Source organism: Ursus arctos, unplaced genomic scaffold (assembly GCF_023065955.2).
Source record: "Ursus arctos isolate Adak ecotype North America unplaced genomic scaffold, UrsArc2.0 scaffold_36, whole genome shotgun sequence".
NCBI lineage: Eukaryota > Metazoa > Chordata > Mammalia > Carnivora > Ursidae > Ursus > Ursus arctos.
In genome coordinates this window covers 16000092-16021060 of record NW_026623050.1, presented here as the reverse complement: position 1 = coordinate 16021060, position 20969 = coordinate 16000092, and the positions used below count along the sequence as shown (strand labels likewise).

General features: G+C 35.2%; 1 protein-coding gene across 4 annotated transcripts in view; it reads right to left on the bottom strand.

Annotated features, from left to right (window-relative positions):
• USP8 (ubiquitin specific peptidase 8) overlaps positions 1 to 20969 on the bottom strand; it is a 75255-nt gene that overhangs the window by 35789 nt on the left and 18497 nt on the right. For 3 of the 4 annotated variants that reach the window (XM_026518464.4, XM_044390969.3, XM_026518465.4), the window contains exons 2-7: positions 17882 to 18047; positions 13960 to 14104; positions 8687 to 8772; positions 7252 to 7414; positions 4957 to 4999; positions 2698 to 2842 (exon numbers count right to left, since the gene is read on the bottom strand). In XM_026518464.4, coding sequence (XP_026374249.2) covers positions 2698 to 2842; positions 4957 to 4999; positions 7252 to 7414; positions 8687 to 8772; positions 13960 to 14104; positions 17882 to 17985 — 686 coding nt within the window. In that variant the 5' untranslated portion in view covers positions 17986 to 18047. Of the gene's footprint in view, positions 1 to 2697; positions 2843 to 4956; positions 5000 to 7251; positions 7415 to 8686; positions 8773 to 13959; positions 14105 to 17881; positions 18048 to 20969 lie in introns of those variants that run through there. The other variant, XM_048219146.2, reaches the window with a different exon arrangement.

Here is a 20969-nt window from a genome sequence, read left to right as displayed (position 1 = left end):
GCAGGACTGGTGCACTTTTATTCGTAAGACAAAATGGTTTAGGTTGTTTAAAAGAAAGTGCACTGGGTGTTATACGCAACTAATGAATCATCGAACTTTACATCAGAAACCAGGGATGTACTATATGGTGACTAACATAATATAATAAAAAAACATTAAAATTAAAAAAAAAAGTAAATTAAAAAAAAAAGAAAAAAACCCCTCATTCCTATATAATAATGTTGGCTACTATATCTTCTAGGAAATAAAGAAAAAGAGAAGAAATACAAAATATTGTCTCATAATATTCTCACCTGATACATAGTGATCAGAAGGATGTTTGGTCAACAAAGAATGAAAAATACTGAAATGGGGTATTCTTAAGGACTATTTCTGACTCTAGGGATATATTTGCCTAAATACTCTTTGTCTAAAAATTCAAAATCAGTATTCTACAAAAAATACCATGATCACGAAATAATAGTATCAACCAGTATTTCCCAAATTTCAGTCTTTCACGTATCATCTTCACAAGCTGCTTCAATTTTGCACTACTTCGGCTATTATTTAATATTTAAACAATTATTAATTTAATTACTTAATTGAAAGTGATCCTTTACTTAAATTTAACAGGAAAATGTATATTCCTATATACATGGAAAAACAGCATCATATCTAATAAAGGACAATCATAAAAATAAAATAGATCAGTAGTTATATTCACACAATAAATCAGCATACAGCAATGAGGATAAATGAACCACAACTATACACAATAATACAGATGACTTTCACAAACACAAAGTTTTGTTTTTGTCTTTTTTAAAGATTTTATTTATTTATTTGACAGAGAGAGAATAAGCACAAGCAGGGGGAGCAGCAGGCAGAGGGAGAGGGAGAAGGCTTCCCAAATGAGCAGGGAGCCCGACATGGGGCTTGATTCCAGGACCCTGGGATCATGACCTGAACCAAAGGCAGATGCTTAACCAACTGAGCCACCCAGGCCCCCTCACAAATACAAAGTTGGGTATAAGAAGCCAAACATAAAAGACTACAGTGTAAATTTCCTTTTATATAAAATACAAAAACAGACAAAAAGAAATCTGTTAGAAGTTGGTGGTCCCCTTTGGTGGGTGGGGATATGGGTAGTAACTAACAGAGGGCGTTATGAAAGGCTTCTGGAGTGGTGGTAATACTCTATTTCTGGTCCAGATGTTAGCTAAATGGGTGTGTTGTTTTTGAAAATTCACTGGGCTAAATACTTAGGATGGGAGTACTTTTGTATGTATACTATACTGTATTAAAATGTTAAAAAAGACAAAGAAGGAATATAGTAATCATCATCAGCTAGCTGCAGATACTGTAACCTACAAAAAGTCTGAGGCCTGCTCTCTACGAAAGGAGATTAGCAAATATTAAAAAGGAATGCTAACACCAAACTGAGACTTCTTATAACTACTTCTGAAAGACTGAAACAAAAATTAAAGGGGAATAATTTTCTTGGCATGCAGTTCATTGTTCTTTAATCTTCAACCTAAACTCATCATGAGTTTCACAGTAGTCAAATTTCTCATATTTTGGGAAACACTTAAGCTCAATAAAAACCACCAGCTTTCTATTACTATAGATTACACCACCCAAAGATTAAATACCTGGGAATATATTCACACCTACTTGAATGGACTAAGCACTCCAGTCTCACTTTTAAACAGCATATTTACAAAGCGCCCTATTCTTCAAGTCAAACATTTGTCAAGCATCAACAATGTGACAAAAACTATGCAAATTTTATTACCTAATTTAAAACGTGTATCTTTTCAATGTTAAGTTAGGTCTTAAAATAGGCCATAGATTTTAACTAATCCAATCCTATAAGCTAAGACCTGGAGAGGTTATATAATTTATATAACACCCAAAATAGTAAAAATAGCTCTGGATATGGAATTTTAGCTCTGTAGCTATTATGATAGTTTTTAATATGTAATATATCCATGCAAGTAACTTTATTTTATAGATTAAAACTTAATCAAAGAAGAAAAAAAACTTTTTAATAAGTCCTTACTAAAGTAAGTGGCACTTTAGTAACTGCCAGCCACTGTGCTAAGTGTGTGTGTATAAAATTTCTCACTTAAACTTCTCAAAACTTCTGGAATCGGTAGTTTTACTATCCCTGTTTTACAGATGGAAATATGGGCTTAGACAGGTGAGGTCAATCGCTAGAAGTAACGTAGCTGATAAGAGATGGTTACAATCTGAATATAGTCTGACTTCAGAGTCTATCTGATCGCTGAATCATTCGGCTATACTGCCTTTTTTTTTTTTTTTTTAAAAGTGTTTGTGTACTCTTTTACCACTGATAATGGGATGGGGTATTTCAAAATAAAAAACAATTAGTTCACGATTTTAGTCAATTTGGTGCATATGCTTCACGAGCTCACAAACAGAAAATAACAGGAGAAATTAGTCAACAAAAAGCTCGGGAGAGAAGGCACACAAAGGCAGCTTCACTTCTTTTCTAATAAGACTACAAATGCCACAAACAGGAGAAAACAGCCAAACCAGAATGTCCTTTACACCACCCTTCAGAGAAAGGGTAAAGTGTGCCATTAAGGAGCAACAGGAAGAAAAAACCAACTTTATCATGTGTAGCTTGGATGCTAGGGTAATATCTACTACTGTCCACAGTTAACCATTTTACCTAAATACACAGTGACTCACCCTGGACTGATGGCTTCTTCAGGAACACTGAGAGAATTTGAAATATGGGAATCCTGATAATCTTGCATTCTTCGAGCATCCATTATAATCAAGCTGATGTTTTCATCCATCATCATTGTGTATAGCTCCTTTGCTGTGACTGTTCCTTGGAATCAAGACAGACAATATAAGCAACAAGAAATACCTAGCTCTGTTCAGTAAACACAGAACAATCATGTCTTCTTCTAGAAGAGTGAAGTGTACTAGGTATCATATACCTGCTACCCCACCATACTACTTATTACTTTTTAAACTAAAATTAAATATAATTTGTGTTTCTGACATTTATCAAGAAGCTAGTTCAATGTTGTTTCTGAAGGCTTAAAACACCAAAACTTGCTCTTGAGGTTACAACTACACCTGGTGCTGGCTCTACTGATGGAATAAAATAAAGGAAATTAATATATGTATCTCATGAAAACATTCTTATTCTCTTTTTAATAATTAAATCATTTGACAAATGTCAACCAGAACAAACATCTATGGTTCAAAAATTTTTGACAGATTCTAAATTCTTTTTAAAAAGTCTCTGATGAGGTCTTATGAGGGGCTTTTTGAAAAACGTATAGATTTTCAAGTATTCCTAGAGTAATAAGCCAAAAGCTTATTTGTGTTCTGCGTCAGGGGTTGACAAACTATAGCTACCTGTTTTTAGTGGACCATAGCTACACAAAAGTGTTTACATATTGTCTATGGCTGTTTTCTAGCTGAGACAGCAAGAATGACAGCATCCCCCACCCCCAAGCCCAAAATGTTTACTCTCTAGCCCTTTAATATTTAGCCAAAATAAAAATTTGTTATGTTGCTATTGACCTCTTCCACCTTCTACCACCCGAAAATGAAGATTAAAAAGCACAAGGTCAACTGTACTTCGATAATAGAAACTTTAAAAATAAATAAACAAGCAAACAAAGATTTAAAAAAAATAAAAAGTTACTACAAGAAAGCTTAAAATGAAAAGAACTATTTCGGCAGTGAGATGTGAGAAGAATGTAGTCACGGTATCTTCTAAGCTAAAATACCCACCAGCTAATAACCATCCTATTTCCCTCTCTAAGCATCAAGATCATTTTGACAACAAAATTGTCTTAAAAAGTTGGGAACAAACCACTTGGAAAAGTAACATCCAAGCAGGTTGAGATACAAAAAACACAGTTAAAAACAAATCTTGGAATGAATTAATAACAGCTTTTAGGAAGGTATCTTACTACATTGTTTATTTTTTAAATTGTTGTATGGTAATATTTAATTTTTTTAAAAGATTTATTTATTATTTTAGAGCAGGGGAGGGGCCAAGGGAGAGGGAGAGACTCTCAAGCAGATCCCTCTGCTGAGCACGGGACCTGATGTACGGCTTAATCTCACAACCCTGAGATCATGACCTAAGCCAAAATCAAGAGTCGGGTGCTCAATTGACTGAGCCATCTAGGCACCCCCTGTTGTACAGTAATATTTTAAATAGGGATTTATTTTAGTGCTACATATAATTAATATTTAAATTGAAACTTTTCTGAGAGAGGAAAACTTATGCAACTGAGTTTTGCTGTTTAGGTCACATATTTGTGACTGGAGTATCAATACCACCTATGGATAACATCCAAATTACTGGTTTAGATTTTTTTGAGGGAAATGGAGAAGACTTTTAAATAATCAGGTCTACAAACTAGAGTCATAAGTCATAATAGCTAATACACGAACCCTTTGACAAAGTTCACTTATATAAAGTCACTAAGAGTTCCACCTATATTAACTTTTTCAATCTTTACAGTAAGTCTATACAACAGATACTACTACTATCCTCACTTTGCAGAGGGGGAAATTAAAGTAGAGAGGTTAAGTAACATGCTCAAGATCACAGGAAATTCAAAGGAGGAGACAGTATTCAACATCTAGGCAGTCTGACTTTGAAGAGTCCATGCTCTTAACCCCTATGCTAAACTACATCTTGGAAAAAAAAAAAAAAACCACTGAAAAGCACAAACTGTGCTTTGATGTTTTTAATTACATATCACCATTAATATTCTCCATGATATATGCAGAATATAAACACGTTTTCGATATAATTATACAGACTAAGAAAAATGATAAAGCTTACACACAAAATGTATGTAAACATTGTTTGCTTACATAAAAATATAACGTAAAATCTGAAGCTTATTCGGATTAAAAGAAGATCTCGATAATAACCTGAAAGAACTCCCTCTTTCTGTACACACTTACCTTTCTCTGTGGTCTCATTTTTTTCACTCTTTTCACCATTTATCTATATCATAGAAAAAAAAAGTTTCAACTTTAACAGAAGTAAAAATTTTCATAGAAACAGAAACTTCAACTCTATTACTTCACTGAAACTGAAAGCCCAGAAAATGAAGTGTGCAGAGTACTGGCATTTTATTAAAATACAGATGAAGAGTCATGGCTTCATCAGGTTATCTGGTAGCAGAAAACAGCTAAAATAACTAGCAGCACATCAGAATCATATAACGCTTCCTTGAAATTTCCTCAGTTAAGGGCTAAATATAATATAAAAATACAGACTGTTACAGAAATTTAATATTTAATTTGATGACGGAATATTTCTTACAATGAAATAAAAATTCTGGCTATTCCTTTCAGAGTTCAATATTACATAATTGAAGGAAAATAAAAATTTGTAAAAATACAAATTTGTATTTTCTAACCAAGACAACATGGGATATTTCAGTAAGGTACTAACTCATTTTATAGATGAAAAACCAATGACCCACTTGAGCCTAGTGATCAGTTTTAGCATCACTAAAATTAAAAAAGAACTGTATGTAATGTGCCTCCTAACATGATACAATATGAAGTGCACAGTATCACCTACGAAGCATTCTTGCCAAAAGCAAAAACTGAACCTGAATCCTATTAAGCTTCTAGGTTGAAATTCCAGCCTACAAGAAATATAGAAGATAGAAATATAGATTAAATGATACAAGGAGGAAACAATCAGATAAATCCAGAATGTGGCTGGTTCATTTCACCTGAATTAAAAAGTCAAATGCATGAAATAAAAAAAAAGAAAGGGGGCACTCCAGCAGAGAGTACTACAGAGACTTAATTTAAGAGACAAAACAATCAGAAGACTACGAGTAGACCTTGTGTGGATCTTAATTCAAATAAATCAACTCTAAAATATCATTGTGAAACAGTGGGTAAATGTGAATATAGCCTGGGTATTAGATTATATCAGGGAATTCTTGTTAATTTTGTGAGATGAAAACATAGCATTGTCATTATAAAGAAAATGTCCCTTTCTTTGAGATGCACACTGAAATATTTAAGAGTAAAATGGTATGTCCTCTGGAACTTGCTTTGAAATAATCTAGCAAAAGGGGAGAGGCGCAGATACAAAATGTGACAAATGTTAACTGATTATTGACACTGGGTAACAGTGTCTAATTGTACTTCTTTTCAGTATAAAAAGGCTAAACAAAAGTAAAAGTAATAAAAGTAGCTGGCTCTCCTGCTGGAAAGGCAAAAAAATGAAGAGATTGAAAAGTCCCTTTCATATAATTCTTTGAAGTCTTGTTACTTATTTGTATCAGCCACTTGACCTACAAAAAAACATCCCCCTAGGGCAGTGTTATTTATCTTACATTATGAGTTCCTACAATCAACAAACCATATTTCTTCACTTCTTCTTACATAGTGCCTAGTACAATCACAAGTAATTCAATAACTATCTCTCAATGAAACCGATGATGATCACATACAAATGATAGCTGAAAGCTACAAAATCCTTAAGAAAAAGCAAAGCAGAAATCTTTCCATGAATTTCAACAGTGCATTAGAGATTATATTTTAGCAAACACAGACACACAAAAGAAAAGAAAGAAATTATATTTTAGGAAGAATAATTTCTCAGAAGGTGAAGAAAAGAAGACAGAGCGGTAGCTGGCAGGTATAGACTTTGTCACTGATGGTTCTTGGCAAACAAATGATGTGGCTAGATTACAAGTGGTCACTGAATAAAATGAAACAAAAGAGGAAGAGGGAAGGGAAATGGTCAGAAAGGAAGAAAAAGCGAAGAGAGTACGAGACCCTAGAAACAGGTAAGGTTGGGCATCAAATAAGTAGTATACCAAATCTTTTTCAATGTAAATTACATTGAAAGAGGAGACCTTAAAGATCATCTATTTCAAGATCTTCATTTGGCAATGAGGAAATAAAGTCCTAGAAGGGTGAAGCAACACTTGACATAGGACTGGAACTTAGATATACTGAATCACAGCTCAAATGCTCTTTCTACAGCTCTAATCGAGTTGATAGTAATGGCAAAAAACCGACTGATATGCAGAACAGAGTTCTGTAAAGCTCCAAAAGAAAGGAATCAAACGAAGCTGGAATATTTAATTCAACTTCTAATAAAAACGCATTAAATTTTACCCCTGTTGCCTCAAAGTACATTGTAGTGGTTATCTCAACTTGCCTTAAGCACATCATCTGAAGAAAAGAACCGGTCTTTTTACTTCACGAATAAATTTGAAATACCTTTTGGGTTTTGTCTCTAGAATCCATTACATTTTCCAAGGAACTTTTAGGTGATGTGCCACTATCCTCTCTTCCTGCTTCCTGCCTTTTCTGTTTCTGCAGCTGCTCTTCCTCCTGTCTGTCCTTTTCTTCAAGTTTCTTCCGAACTTCGGCTTCTTCATATCTAGTTGAGAAAAGAAGTCAAGATGTCTTTTATTGGCATGATCATGAAAAATAAAAGAGTTACAGTTCCATAAAATTAGCACCCCACTATAGGGTATTTTATTGCAGCATACTTTCTCCCTCCAACTGAAATTTGATTCTGCCAGTGTTCTGTTACAAACAACTCATAAATCTGCCCTCTGTAGATTTAGTTCAACTTGCCCAAAAATCTTGAAAAGAAACACTATGCTCTCAAGTTAAAGTTGTTTAATGCTCTTTTTGTTCTTTCCCTCCCAAAAATTTCAACCTTTAAAAATTCAAATCTCCTGCAATTTTTCAAAGGACTTACACTCTTAAAATGAATTCTAAAGACTCATTCGCTTATGAAGTAGTTCAAAATATAAAAAGTAAAGACAACAAATAAGTGAGAAAATGGCCTTAATGACTAAAAGATAAAGGAGTATCTTTGGTAATAGTACAAGTAGGGAAAAACTAGGCAAATCCAAGAGAAACATCAATAAGGGAAATTCTGTTTTACTCATTTGATTAACTGGTCAAAGGAGGAAGAGAATAGTGATTCTAAATTGTATCAACCACCCTAATATACTCCAGCCCTAAAATTAGTAATTTCTGAAAAGGATAAAGGGAATATATTAATTCAAAAAGGTAATTTCTAAGTAAAGACTATGATGTATATAACTAGAATAGTTCATTGATCCAAGCGTGAAATATCATTTAGAAAAACAGTTCCCTTTTTATTTTGTTAAAGAATGACTAATAACTAAAAATGGAAACATACTGCTTCTAATTGCTAATTACTTTATAAGCCTGGTAAGCCAGTCATGGTAAATACTAGAATTAGATCTGTTTTTTAAATATACATAGCTACTGCAAACTAGGCAAAACTAATAGTAAATACTGCATTCCCGTAAGACCAGTGTCCAGTAACCCATTACAACCTGGGGCATATGAGGAATTATATTTTTCTGAAGAATCCTGTCAGAGAGTTAGAAAAAATTAAACCTGAGCTCTGATGTACTACACTAATGCTTACCTTAACAATCTATCATTCTAAACATTTTTAGATTTTCAGTAAAAAATATGAATGGTAACACATGAACATAATAAAGGTAATATGGCCAAAGATTCTAAATTTTGTGCTCCAGTTAACATAAGATTTATTTCTAGGAACTGGGATTCATAAGCATGGTCAGATATAAATGGACAAGTTCTAAATATTACTTTTATCTTCTAAATGAATGTTCTTTTAGGGATTTTATAATAATGTCTGTACCTGAGTTTAAGGCTTTCAGAGAGTCTTTCAGCTTCTTCAATAGCTTTTTTGATGTTTGCAAGTCCAAGTATTGAATGAAAGTAGTCCTAAAATTATAAGAAAACCATCCCATACTTTTAGTACTGGCCACTGTACACAGCACTAATGCTAAAAACATTAAAATCATGGTGCTATGTAAAGGAAAGACTGGATGAAAACATTATGATTAAATGAAGCACTTTTTTTAAACTTTTAACCTACATAAACATACAACTTGTTCTCCAAATGTTTCAAAAGCGTTCTCTTCATACCATTAGTTTGAAAAACAAAACAAAACAAAACCCTAAAAGGTAATAATTTTATTTGGAAGACACCTTTAAGAAGTATATATACTATTCCTATTATTTATGAATAAGTTCCAAAAAGCAAGCTTTCAGGAGCAAAATATATTTTCCTACTGTAAATACGTTACTTAGGGTTTTTTCTCTAGAATCAGAAGCAGTAAAGCAAATTGTATATTGACCCACAGCATGGCATTTATTTTGTTTTCCTTGTTTTAAACTGAAATGTTTTTCCCTCCACCTTTATAATAGCAACCCACCTCTCACCTAGAGTCAAAACACTTTTGACATAAAACAAGTTTCACACTTGAGGAAACCTTGAGTAAAAATCAAATGGTAGAAATATATCATTAATAATATAATCTTTAAAAAGAAAGGTTTGGCACATAATTTACTAACAAGTATAATAAAGCTAAGAAAAATAACTTCTCTAAGAGGTCATTCATTAGATCCTGCAATCAGAGATATTTTCAAATCAAGGTTGGTTTGACATGACCGTAGCACAGTGAGACTCAGCTAACTGATTTTTGGATCTAATTATCTAACTGGCCACAACCTGTCAGTGTGACTCTGAAACAGAGCCTAGTAGCACAGTTCATCACAAATGATATAGTAATAAAAAATTTATAAAAAGAAAGACCAAGAGGCCAGATATCCATCGTTGGCTCTTTGAGAGGCAGTCACTAAGAGCTGGTGGAGTAAATCTATTGATAACAGCTATCATATATCTATCTATCTAGCCTAAAAGAAGATCACGTTTTGGGGCGCCTGGCTGGCTCAGTAGATAGAAAGTGCAACTCTTGACCTCAGGGTCGGGGTCGTGAGTTCGAGTCCCATGATGGGTGTAGAGAATTCTTAAAATACATAAATAAAAGTACATCATGTTTTGGTTAGGCTTATTCTTCTAAATAAAGACTAAGTAAATTAAAAGGCCCTTCACTATGTAATTTCAATCAAGTATATAGTTTTTTCAATATTGTATCAACTGGAAACTTTAGCTGCAGCAATTTCCAGACTTTTGATGCAATATGTTTCCTTTTTTAGGACTGTACGTATTTATTTGTCAGAGAAAGAGAGCGAGAGTGAGTGAGCACAAGCAGGGGGAGCCTGTGACAGGCAGAGGGAGAAGCAGGCTCCCCACTGAGCAAGGAGCCCGATGTGGGGCTCGATTCCAGAACCCCGGGATCATGACCTGAGCCAAAGGCAGATGCTTAACTGACTGAGCCACCCAAGCGTCCCGATGCAGTATGTTTTCAATAGAAAACAAAATTTAATCATTATTGTAAGATATTCTCTCATAAAAATAAAACACAAAAACAAAATTACCATGACTTGTTTCATTAATTTTTTGACATGAACTCATTAAAAATTTTAGCCAGCCTATAAGCCCAGCTTTAACCCTGTTTAAATACTGAAAAAATTGTTTGTGTTTGGGCATGCCTGTTACAAACTTCCAGAAGAAACTCCCCTAATATTAGGGAGGTTTTTTTGTCAATAATTATCTCTCTCTGTGCTCTTAAAGGAGCACAATTAATATTTTTAAGTTTTCAATAATACTGACAATTGGCAGAATAGAAAAATAATACCCAATTCTTACACGGCTAAAAATGTTTGTTTCTCAGGTTTACCCAAGTAGAACTTTCTTTCTTTTTTTTTTTTTTTTTAAAGATTTTATTTATTTATTCGACAGAGATAGAGACAGCCAGTGAGAGAGGGAACACAAGCAGGGGGAGTGGGAGAGGAAGAAGCAGGCTCCCAGTGAAGAGCCTGATGTGGGGCTCAATCCCATAACGCCGGGATCACGCCCTGAGCCGAAGGCAGACGCTTAACCGCTGTGCCACCCAGGCGCCCCCCCCCAAGTAGAACTTTCTTATTCCCGAACATAAAAATTCAAACAAGCCTCATGATTTCCCAAATAAAAAGGCTTACCAATAATATTTAGGATAAATTATCATGTATACCATGCAGATTTGAAAATATAATCCTAATTTTATCTAGACTTTGCTACACTAATATTTTCAATATTATCTCCCTTTGCAGATAACCCTGAAAAAATTGTTCAAAAACGGATTTTTTTCAATAAGAAATATAATGTGTCCTTTACTAGTGAGCTTGCTAGATTAGCATTTTATCTAATTCTTAAATATTCCCTCATGTAAAACAAGAGCGAAAGATACAAGTTTCTGAACAAGACTAGTGACATTATATTCTGCCCCTACCTGATTTAAAGTGTAAAACCTAGAAAATGCCTAGTTAGTAAATTTAACACTTCACATACTTCAAGTGCACTGGAGATGTTGGGCTAAATAAAATAAAACAATAAAACAGTTCTAAGGCAGAAAATAGATATGCACTCTGGACAGAGCAAATGAACTACAGTGTAGAAGTAACAGCCTGAGTTACCTGAGCCTTTGCAGGGAGCTTCCTAAGCTGAACAACTCCTGCAACTTTCAACTACTCCCTTTGGAAATGTAATAGATACTCTGAGGAAATGGAAAAAAATTCTTATCGATGAAACTTCACTCCTAATCTTCCCAAGTTAAAAAAAAGTAGCTATAAAAACACTACCAATCTTCTCAAAGAAAAAAAGCAACCATTAACTTAGAAAACTACAGCAAAAAGTAGGGGTGCCTGGGTGGCTCAGTCAGTTAGGCGGCCGCCTTCGGCTCAGGTCATGATCCCAGGGTCCTGGGATGGATTTCCCCATTGGGCTCCTTGCTCAGCAGGGAATCTACTTCCCCCTCTGCCTCTGCCTGCCTCTCTCTCTGTGTCAAATGAATAAAATCTTGAAAAGAAAAGAAAAGAAAAGAAAAGAAAAGAAAAGAAAAGAAAAGAAAAGAAAAGAAAAGAAAAGAAAATTACAGCAAGAAGTAAATACATAAAAAATTGGCCCTACCGCAACAAACAAAACAGGAGACACCAAAACTACCAAGTTATCCGAAGCTGCAAATCTTTCAAAAATATTTACTTAACACTTTTACACTTCTTTTAAAAGCAATTCCACTTTAACAGATATTATAAAAACTGTCAAAGAGCATGCAGAAACTTGTTTGAATTTGGGCAGGCCTCTGTATCTGCAGATAGGTATGCCCAAGAATGTTCTAAGGATAGGACCAATCTAGCCATCTGTGGACAGAAGGATGAACCTCTAAATGCAAGGGGTCACCTTTCCAAAGCTAGATCTAAATCCCTGTAACTATTATTAACAGAACTCTGCTGGTGAGAAGGAATACCAGCAATGATTTATCACTATTAAATAAAACACTGAAGCCATCCCTTAACCAACAACCAAAGAAATTATACTGGTCACACTACTCTGGAAAAAAAAAGTTATTTCAAAGAATAAGGGAACATTTTTCACTTCTGTACGTCAATTTAAATAAGGCAAGCCAATTCAGTGAACAACAACAAAATCTCAATTTTAATTCAAGAATGGCTTCTCAACCAGATAAGAAACCTATAAGCAGTATAGGTTGCTGCTATTGTCTGGTAGCAAGTTTGCTGGTGGAACCACCAACGCAATAGTCCTCCAATTTTTTTTTTTTTTTAAGATTTTATTTATTTATTTGTGAGAGAGAGAGAAAGAGAGGCAGGCAGAGGGAAATGCAGGCTCCCCGCTAAGTACAGAGCCTGATGCAGGGCTTGATCCTAAGACCCTGAGATCGTGACCTGAGCCGAAGGCAGACGCCTAACTGACTGAGCCACCCAGGCGCCCCACAATTTTTTTAATCTACTTGCTATGTTCTTCTTTTGCCCATTTCTGGTGCAGCTGAAAATGCAACCATTTTCTCTAGCAACAATTACCCTAGTCATTGGTTCTCTTTATCCATCTATACCTCTCCCATTTTCCCTCCCTCCCCATGGCTTCAGCAAAGTGGAAGAAAGGAACTTGCTCATAGGATTAAAAGAAAAAGTAATAATAATAATAATAAATAAAAATGGAAGCAATCAATATTAACTGACTCTTTAATATGGCTACAATGTCACTCAAATATAAAAATCTGTCACATAAGAACAAGTGACTGACCAACCAGGGACTGATGAATGAAATAGGAAGATGTGGTGTGTACACGCACACACACACACACAAAGAATGAGATTATGTAATTTGTGACAACATGGATGGACCTAGTGGGTATTCTGCTAAATGAAACAAGTCAGATTGAGAAAGACAAATACCATATGATTTCACTCACATGTGGAATCTAAAAAAGCCAAATGAATAAACAAACAAAAAGTAGCATCATACCTGTAAATTCAGAGAATAAACTGATGGCTGCCAGAGGAGAGGGAGTAGGGGATAGGGCAAATGGGTGAAGGAAAGTGAGAGATAGGCTTCCAGTTATGGAATGGGTAAGTTACGGGAATAAAAGGCACAACACAGGGAATGTAGTCAATGATATTATAATAGTGTTGTATGGTGACCGATGGTAGCTACACTTGTGGTGAGAATAGCATAATGTATCAATTTGTCCAATCACTATGTTGTACAACTGAAACTAATTTAACATTGTATGTCAACTACACTCAAATAAAAAAGTTAACAGAAACAACAAAACATTCACACACACAATAAGTGACTAAATCTTGAATCCCGAGAGAGTATGACTGCAGTCACATTTTCTCATTTAATGCATGAGTAAACTGAATCCTTCCACTTGACCTGGTGATCATTTATTGTAACAGAAAAATATGCGTCTGTACATTGCTATAAACTTGTACTAACCCAAGGCAAATTAGGTATGTGTATATAGTGTGATTCTATCCACATATATACATGTACAAATAAAGAAACTGAACATTTAGTTTGCTTTTTCTATCTGCATAAGAGTTTGAACTTGATGCTGCATAATGTGATCTAAATTTCAGTATCAGTTAAAACTTTTAGAGAAAATCAATAGCTCTACTGTGCAAAAATAACTTAGCAAATAAAAATGCAGAAATAAAAGGTACCTGCTGTTGCTTGAAGTCAGGCCTTTTTTTGATAAGATTATAAACGGTCACGTATTTCATATATAGTACATATGCCCTCTCCTCATCACGATCTAATCTGCATTCTTCTGCTGTCTTGAAGATCTTCAGGGCACTCTGTACATAACTTCAATTAGAGAAAAAAATAATTAAAACACTTGACATACAGGCAGGGGGGAAATCATGTTTAAGGTCTACAGAGAATCTTGATAACATGAATTTCATAATTTAGACTGCACGACTTTGTAACTGATACAAAGTTACATATATGTTTGGATGCAACCTGAAAATTCCCCTATCCTACAAATAAATACTTCTGCTTCCCAATAGTTGTTTATATACCATCAAACTGTTCAAAATGCACTGAGCCCAATTTTTTAAAAAATTTGCTATGATAGATAATCCTGAGACAAGTGGTCCTTCGGCAGCCACATAATAGTCATATTCTACGGTTAAAGAACATAACACCATACCGTTTGTCCTGAAGTAGGGGAGCTAAAATCTTTAGTTAATGTTTAATGTAAAACACTTTTCAATTCTCCTCACCCCTTTCTAACTATGTTGTAAAAATCTCCCCACCTAAAAATCTAAGAAACAAGGGACAGGGAAAGAGACATGAGTTCCGTCTCTTTACTTGGTTAAAGTTTTCTACAAAATGACCAAATTACACTGATTCACTGGTGCTAGAAGGGAAAGTGATTTAAAGTCTAAAAATAAGTCATCTTAAAATTCCACTTTGGTGAAATATTTGAGGATTCTGTGGCATTCATTCTAAGGCCATCTGCCTGGTTAACAGTCTTTAGAAAGCAAATTAATAAAATAGGCGTTTCTGCAAGAGGAATTCAATCACTGAGGACTAAAGTTTTGGCAACCCGGTCATAGTACTAATGCTTATATACAATGTGCTTTATCCATAACATATATACAGAGCAGTGTTTCTTGTTTTCTGTAATTTTCAATCTGCTCCACAACTAAAACATGGATTAATGATGAAGTTGGCCAGGCCAAGACCACCACATAAAGGAAAAGGGCCAAAGTTATATTTAGGACCAAAGGCAGTCCTATACAAGGACCATTTCAGTCAGTGTGTACACCCTGCCTAGTTAGCATCACAGTCCTAGGATAGGATAAATCAAACCAATGCTAGTAAGGAGATTCTCTAGAAGAGTTTAGGAGTGGGAGCTACAGTCCTTGGGTTTTATCTAAACTTCTTTCACTCTGATGCATGTATATCTCATGCTCTTATATGCAGATCAAGCTGAGATGGCCACAGTGCCACTGTGAGTCTAGTGAAACAGCTAAAAATCCTAAAAGGATTCTATCATTCTTTAGAATAGTGCTATGCCATAGCAAGAACATGAGTTTGTGGTGGTATATTTAGGGAGTCCTGCTGACATACCACTTCTTATGGGATCAGGGTGGTCCCAGAGCTAAACCCATTGCTAGAATGAATTGATCTGTCTTAGGATTAGATCTGAGAAAGCTTCAAGGTGGCTTTATCTTTCCCATTGTTTTCCATTTGAAAGTCATTCAACGGAAGTTTATTAATTTATTTTTAAATTTCTATTTATTTATTTTAGAGAGCGCACTCGAGAACGGGGTTGGGGGGAAGGGAGAGAGAATCTTAAGCAGGCTCCACAGGGGGAGCCAACTCCCCACAAGGTCCAACACGGGGCTCAATTTCACGACCCGGAGATCATGACCTGAGCCAAAATCAAGAGTCGGGACACTTAACGGACTGAGCCACCCAAGCGCCCCATCAACAGAAGTGAAATAAAACTGCTTTCTCTGTTATCTCATCAATATTACCAACCTAGTTCAAGAAGTGGGCCAATCCCTGTCTTATTCTCCCTGTCCCTGAAAAGACCTGTTTTGTTTTTTTTTAAAGATTTTATTTACTTATCCATGAGAGAGAGAGAGAAAGAGGCAGAGGGAGAAGCAGACTCTCTGCTGAGCAGGGAGCCCGATGTGGGGCTCAATCCCAGGACCCTGGGACCACAACCCGAGCTGAAGGCAGACGCTTAACCGACTGAGCCACTCAGGCGCCCCAAGATCTGTTTTTTAAAAGCCCATTTTGTCTACTGTAACTGTTAGAAATGTCAGTTCATTTGGGGATTTTCTTTTCTGATCTTTAAAGTTCCTACTATTCTCTCCTCTTCATCCCTGATGTTTTGTTTTCTTTCCACCTTCTATTTCCTTTAGAAAATGACTCATAAAGATGTCCCTGTGCATTCATAGGTCTCTTTAGATGCCTCTTCACAGGTTCATTTGGGATCATATATATCATTTTTTTTAGAGCTACCCATTTACGGAGGAGCCATGGAACACCTCTTTTCTCTCTGATTTCTAAAATCTGCTTGCCCCAAGTCTGGGATATATGGCTGGCTAAATCCACCTTTCTTTCTGAAACCTTTATTTCCAACTCTATTAATAATGTAGTTACTTATTTATCTCCAAATCTTCTCCTTTTTCAGTCAAAATTAATTCAGAGGAAAAGTTCTGCTATTGCTTCTTGTCCCTTAACAGAGATAAAACTATCAACAAGCTAACAATTTTATTGATACCGCATTTTTAGGAATATTACTTTCAGTAAATACCAAAATACCTGGACCTCTCCCTCACTATTAAATTTTATCTCAAGACAGATTTTGTAATCATTATTAGTGAAGTATCATCTCTAGCCTCAGCAGGTAGATAGACTGTGTATCTTCAAAAATAAAAACACCTAAAACAAATCATTAGATTGAAAGTTCATGTCAAATTGGCACAAATTAATACTTTGCTAAATATTAGACAAAAAATACATGTTCCTCCTCTTTTAATCAAAAAAAGACTACGCTAGGATCATATCTTATCTGTGAAATGTACAAGGATAGGTGGGAATGCAAGTTGGTACAGCCACTTTGGTAAATAGTGTGGAGGTTCCTCAAGAAGTTAAAAATAGAGCTATGATCCAGCAATTGCACTACTGGATATTTACCCTAAAGATACAGATGTAGTGAAAAGGGCCACAGGCACCCCTATGTTTATAGCAGCAATGTCCACAATAGCCAAACTGTGGAAGGAGCTGAGATGCCCTTCAACGGACGAATGGAGAAAGAAGACGTGGTCCATATATACAACGGAATATTACTCAGCCATCAGAAAGGATGAATACCCACCATTTGCATCGACATGGATGGGACTGGAGGAGATTATGCTAAGTGAAATAAGTCAAGCAGAGAAAGACAGCTATCATATGGTTTCATTTATGTGTGGAACATAAGGAATAGCATGGAGGGCATTAGGAGAAGGAAGGGAAAAATGAAGGGGGTCAAATCAGAGGGGGAGACGAACCATGAGAGACTATGGACTCCAGGAAACAAACTGAGGGTTTTAGAGGGGAGGGGGGTGGGGGGATGCGTTAGCCCGGTGGTGGATATTAAGGAGGGCACGTATTGCATGGAGCACTAGGTGTTATATGCAAACAATGAATCATGGAACACTACATCAAAAACTAATGATGTCCAGTATGGCGACTAACATAAGAAAATTTAAAAAAAATAAAAAATTTTAAAAAATATACAAGGACAAAAATGATCTTTAATTAAAAAGTATATCTATACTGTTTTAGGAAAAGACATTAACTGTGGCTGAATGAGTTTTGTTGAAACCTTGTAGTCTTTACCTCTTAAACTTATAATCTGATACACTGTCCAAAGAACAGAAAACATGCATATTACCAGAATACATATATACTCTGCCAAGATAAAGTTAAGAATTTCTCTAAGGAGATTTTACTTTTTTCAAGTGATGCCATTTTTCAAATAAACTTCAAACTGACTACTTATCTGACCCATTTAATAATATGGAAATGAACTAAAAATTAATATATGATTCAGTGAAACTAGCAAAGGATACATACTTCCTCGTGCTTATTTTCTCTGGTTTAACTTCTGTCTTCTTATTAAGGTCTTTCAGGGAAGAACTGAGGTAGAGTTCTTTAGGAACTGAAGCCACAGCAGGCATGATGAATAATCTTTACTTTTCCACTTTTACAATGGATGGCGTACTTCATTAAAAGTTCTTTTCTGAAACAAAATGAACACAATTCCAATTAACAACAAAACAAGTGAACAGTTAAAAAAACATGAAAGTCCTAACTAAGGAGGGCACGTGCTGTAATGAGCACTGGGTGTTATACGCAAACAATGAATCATGGAACACTACATCAAAAACTAATGATGTACTGTATGGTGACTAAGATAACATAATAAAAAAGTAAAATAAAATCTGAAAAAAAAAGTTAACTTTATCTTCAGTAACCATTTTGGGAATTCAAGATAATCAGGGCATCAAACTAATTTTTTCAAATATTCATTAAATGAATTATTGTTTGTATCACTTAAGCATTAAGAATTTTCCTGTCAAAGGAATTTACAGAATAAGATTTTTTATTTTTTATAAAATATATTTTATTCATTTTTATTTTTTATATTTTTCTACTGCTAAATCTTCATTGTGTCTTCATTAATCGATCACAAATAGAAAGGTTTCATTTAGAATTATTTCCCTTTCTCATTGATAATACCAGTTAATAAAAAGAAACAAGTTGAACAAGTTGGTGGGGGGTGGGGAGTAGGCAGGGCCACTTTATATAGAGCTAGGGATACATGAACAGCATATACCCAAGTACTCTGGCTTACTCTAAAAAAGTCTTTGAGGCTTCATTACATTCTTTGTTCCTTGTATGCTCTGGTAAATTCTGACTAAGAAGATGGAGAAAGCAGTAAACAAAATGAAGACAAGAGGAAGAAAAGCTGAGTATGTATCAATAAGCTGCGTGTGTACATGTGCAGGAATGCATACAGATAGGGCAGATCAGGAGCAGACACCAAATGGGGAGTCTTGGCAAGATCCTAAGTGTTACCAAATGAAAACTTCAGAGGAATCCAATTAAATTTATACATGTCCTCGGCTTTGAAGAACTAATTACAATTCAAATAAATACAGGTATACCTCGTTTTACTGTGCTCCACTTTACTGTTTTCCACAGATACTGAATTTTTTACAAACTGAAGGTTTGTGACAACACTGCATCACGCAAGTCTTCTGGTGTCATTTTCCCAACATTTGCTTGCTTCGTGTCTCTGTATTACATTTTGGTAATGCTCACAATATTTCAAACTTTTATTATTGTATTTGTTATAGTGATCTGTGATTACAACTTACTGAAAGCTCAGATCATGGTTAGCATTTTTTAGCAATAACGTATTTTTAATTAAGTTTTTAATTCTGATTCCAATTTAGTTAACATACAGTGTTATATTAGTTTCAGATGTGCAATACAGTGATTCAACAATTCTATACATTAGTGCTCTTCGTGCTAAGTGTACTCTTTACTACACATTACGTATTTCACCCACTCCCCCACCACCTCCCCTCTGGTAATTACCATCAGCTTGTTTTCTAAAGTTAAGAGTCTGTTTGTTGGTTTGCCTCTTTTTTTTCCTTTGCTTGTTTGTGTCTTAAATTCCACACATGACTCAAAATAATACAGTTGTCATTCTCTAAAAATTTTGCTTATGATTACATTCTCTAGTTCCATCCATATTATTGCAAATGAAAAGATTTCTTTCCTTTTTTTTAGAGAGCGAGAGAGCACGTGAGCAGGGGTAGGGGTGGCGTGGGGGGGGGGCAGAGGGAGAAGGAGAGAATCCTAAGCAGGCTCCATGGTCAGATTGGAGCCCAATGCAGAGCTCAATCTCATGACCCTGAGATGATGCCCTGAGCTGATATCAAGAGTCAGATGTTTAACCAACTGAGCCACCTAGGCATCCCAAGATTTCATTCTTTTTCATGGTTGAATAATACATATAGATCTAGATCTAGATATATCTCACATCTTTTTATCCATTCACTATCAATGGACACGTGCTGATTCCATAATTTGGCTATTGTAAATAATGCTGCAATAAACACAGAGGTGCATGTACCCCTTTCAATTAGTGTTTTTGTATTTGGGGGGTAAATACCCAGTAGTGCAATTGCTAGATCTCAGGGTAGTTCTATTTTTAACTTTTTGAGGAACTTCCAAACTGTTCTCCAGAGTGGCTGTACCAGTTTGCATTCCCACCAACAGTGCATGAGGATACCTTTTTCTTCACATCCTTGCCAACACTTGTTGCTTGTGTTTTTGATTTTAACCATTCTGATAGGTATGAGGTGATTTTTGATTTGCATTTCTCTGATGATGAGTGATACTGAGCATCTTTATATGTGTCTTTTGGCCATCTATTATGTCTTTGAAGAAAAGTCTGCTCATGTCTTCTGCCCATTTTTTAATTGGATTATTGTTTTCTGGGTGTGGGGTTGTAGGAGTTCTTTATATATTTTGGATACTAACCCTTTTGTTGGATATATCATTTGCACATATCTTCTGCCATTCAGTAGGCTGCCTTTATTTCCTTCTTCACTTGGCAGCTTTTAACTTTGATGTAGTTGCAACCGTTTATTTTTGCTTTTTTTCCTCTTGCCTCATGAGACAGAAAAATGTTGCTATGGCCAATATCAGAGAAATTACTGACTATAATCTCTTCTAGGATTTTTATGGCTTCAGGTCTCACATTTAGGTCTTTAATCCATTTTGAGTTTATTTTTGTGTATGTTTAGAGAAAGTGGCCCAGTTTCATTTTTTGCATTTAGCTGTCCAGATAGTCCAAAACTATTTGTTGAAGAGATTGTCTTTCTCCTATTGTATATTCTTGCCTCCTCTGTCAAAGATTGACCATATAATTGTGGGCTGATTTCTGGGTTTTCTATCCTGGTCCACTGATCTGGTCCATTATTCTGTCCATTGATCTGTCAAAACAGTATCAGACTGTTTTGATTACTACAGCTTTGTAATATAACTTGAAGTCTGGAATTCTGATATCTCCAGTTTTTTCTTTTTCAAGATTGCCTTGGTTATTTGGGGTCCTTTGTGGTTCCATACAAATTTTAGGATTGTTCTA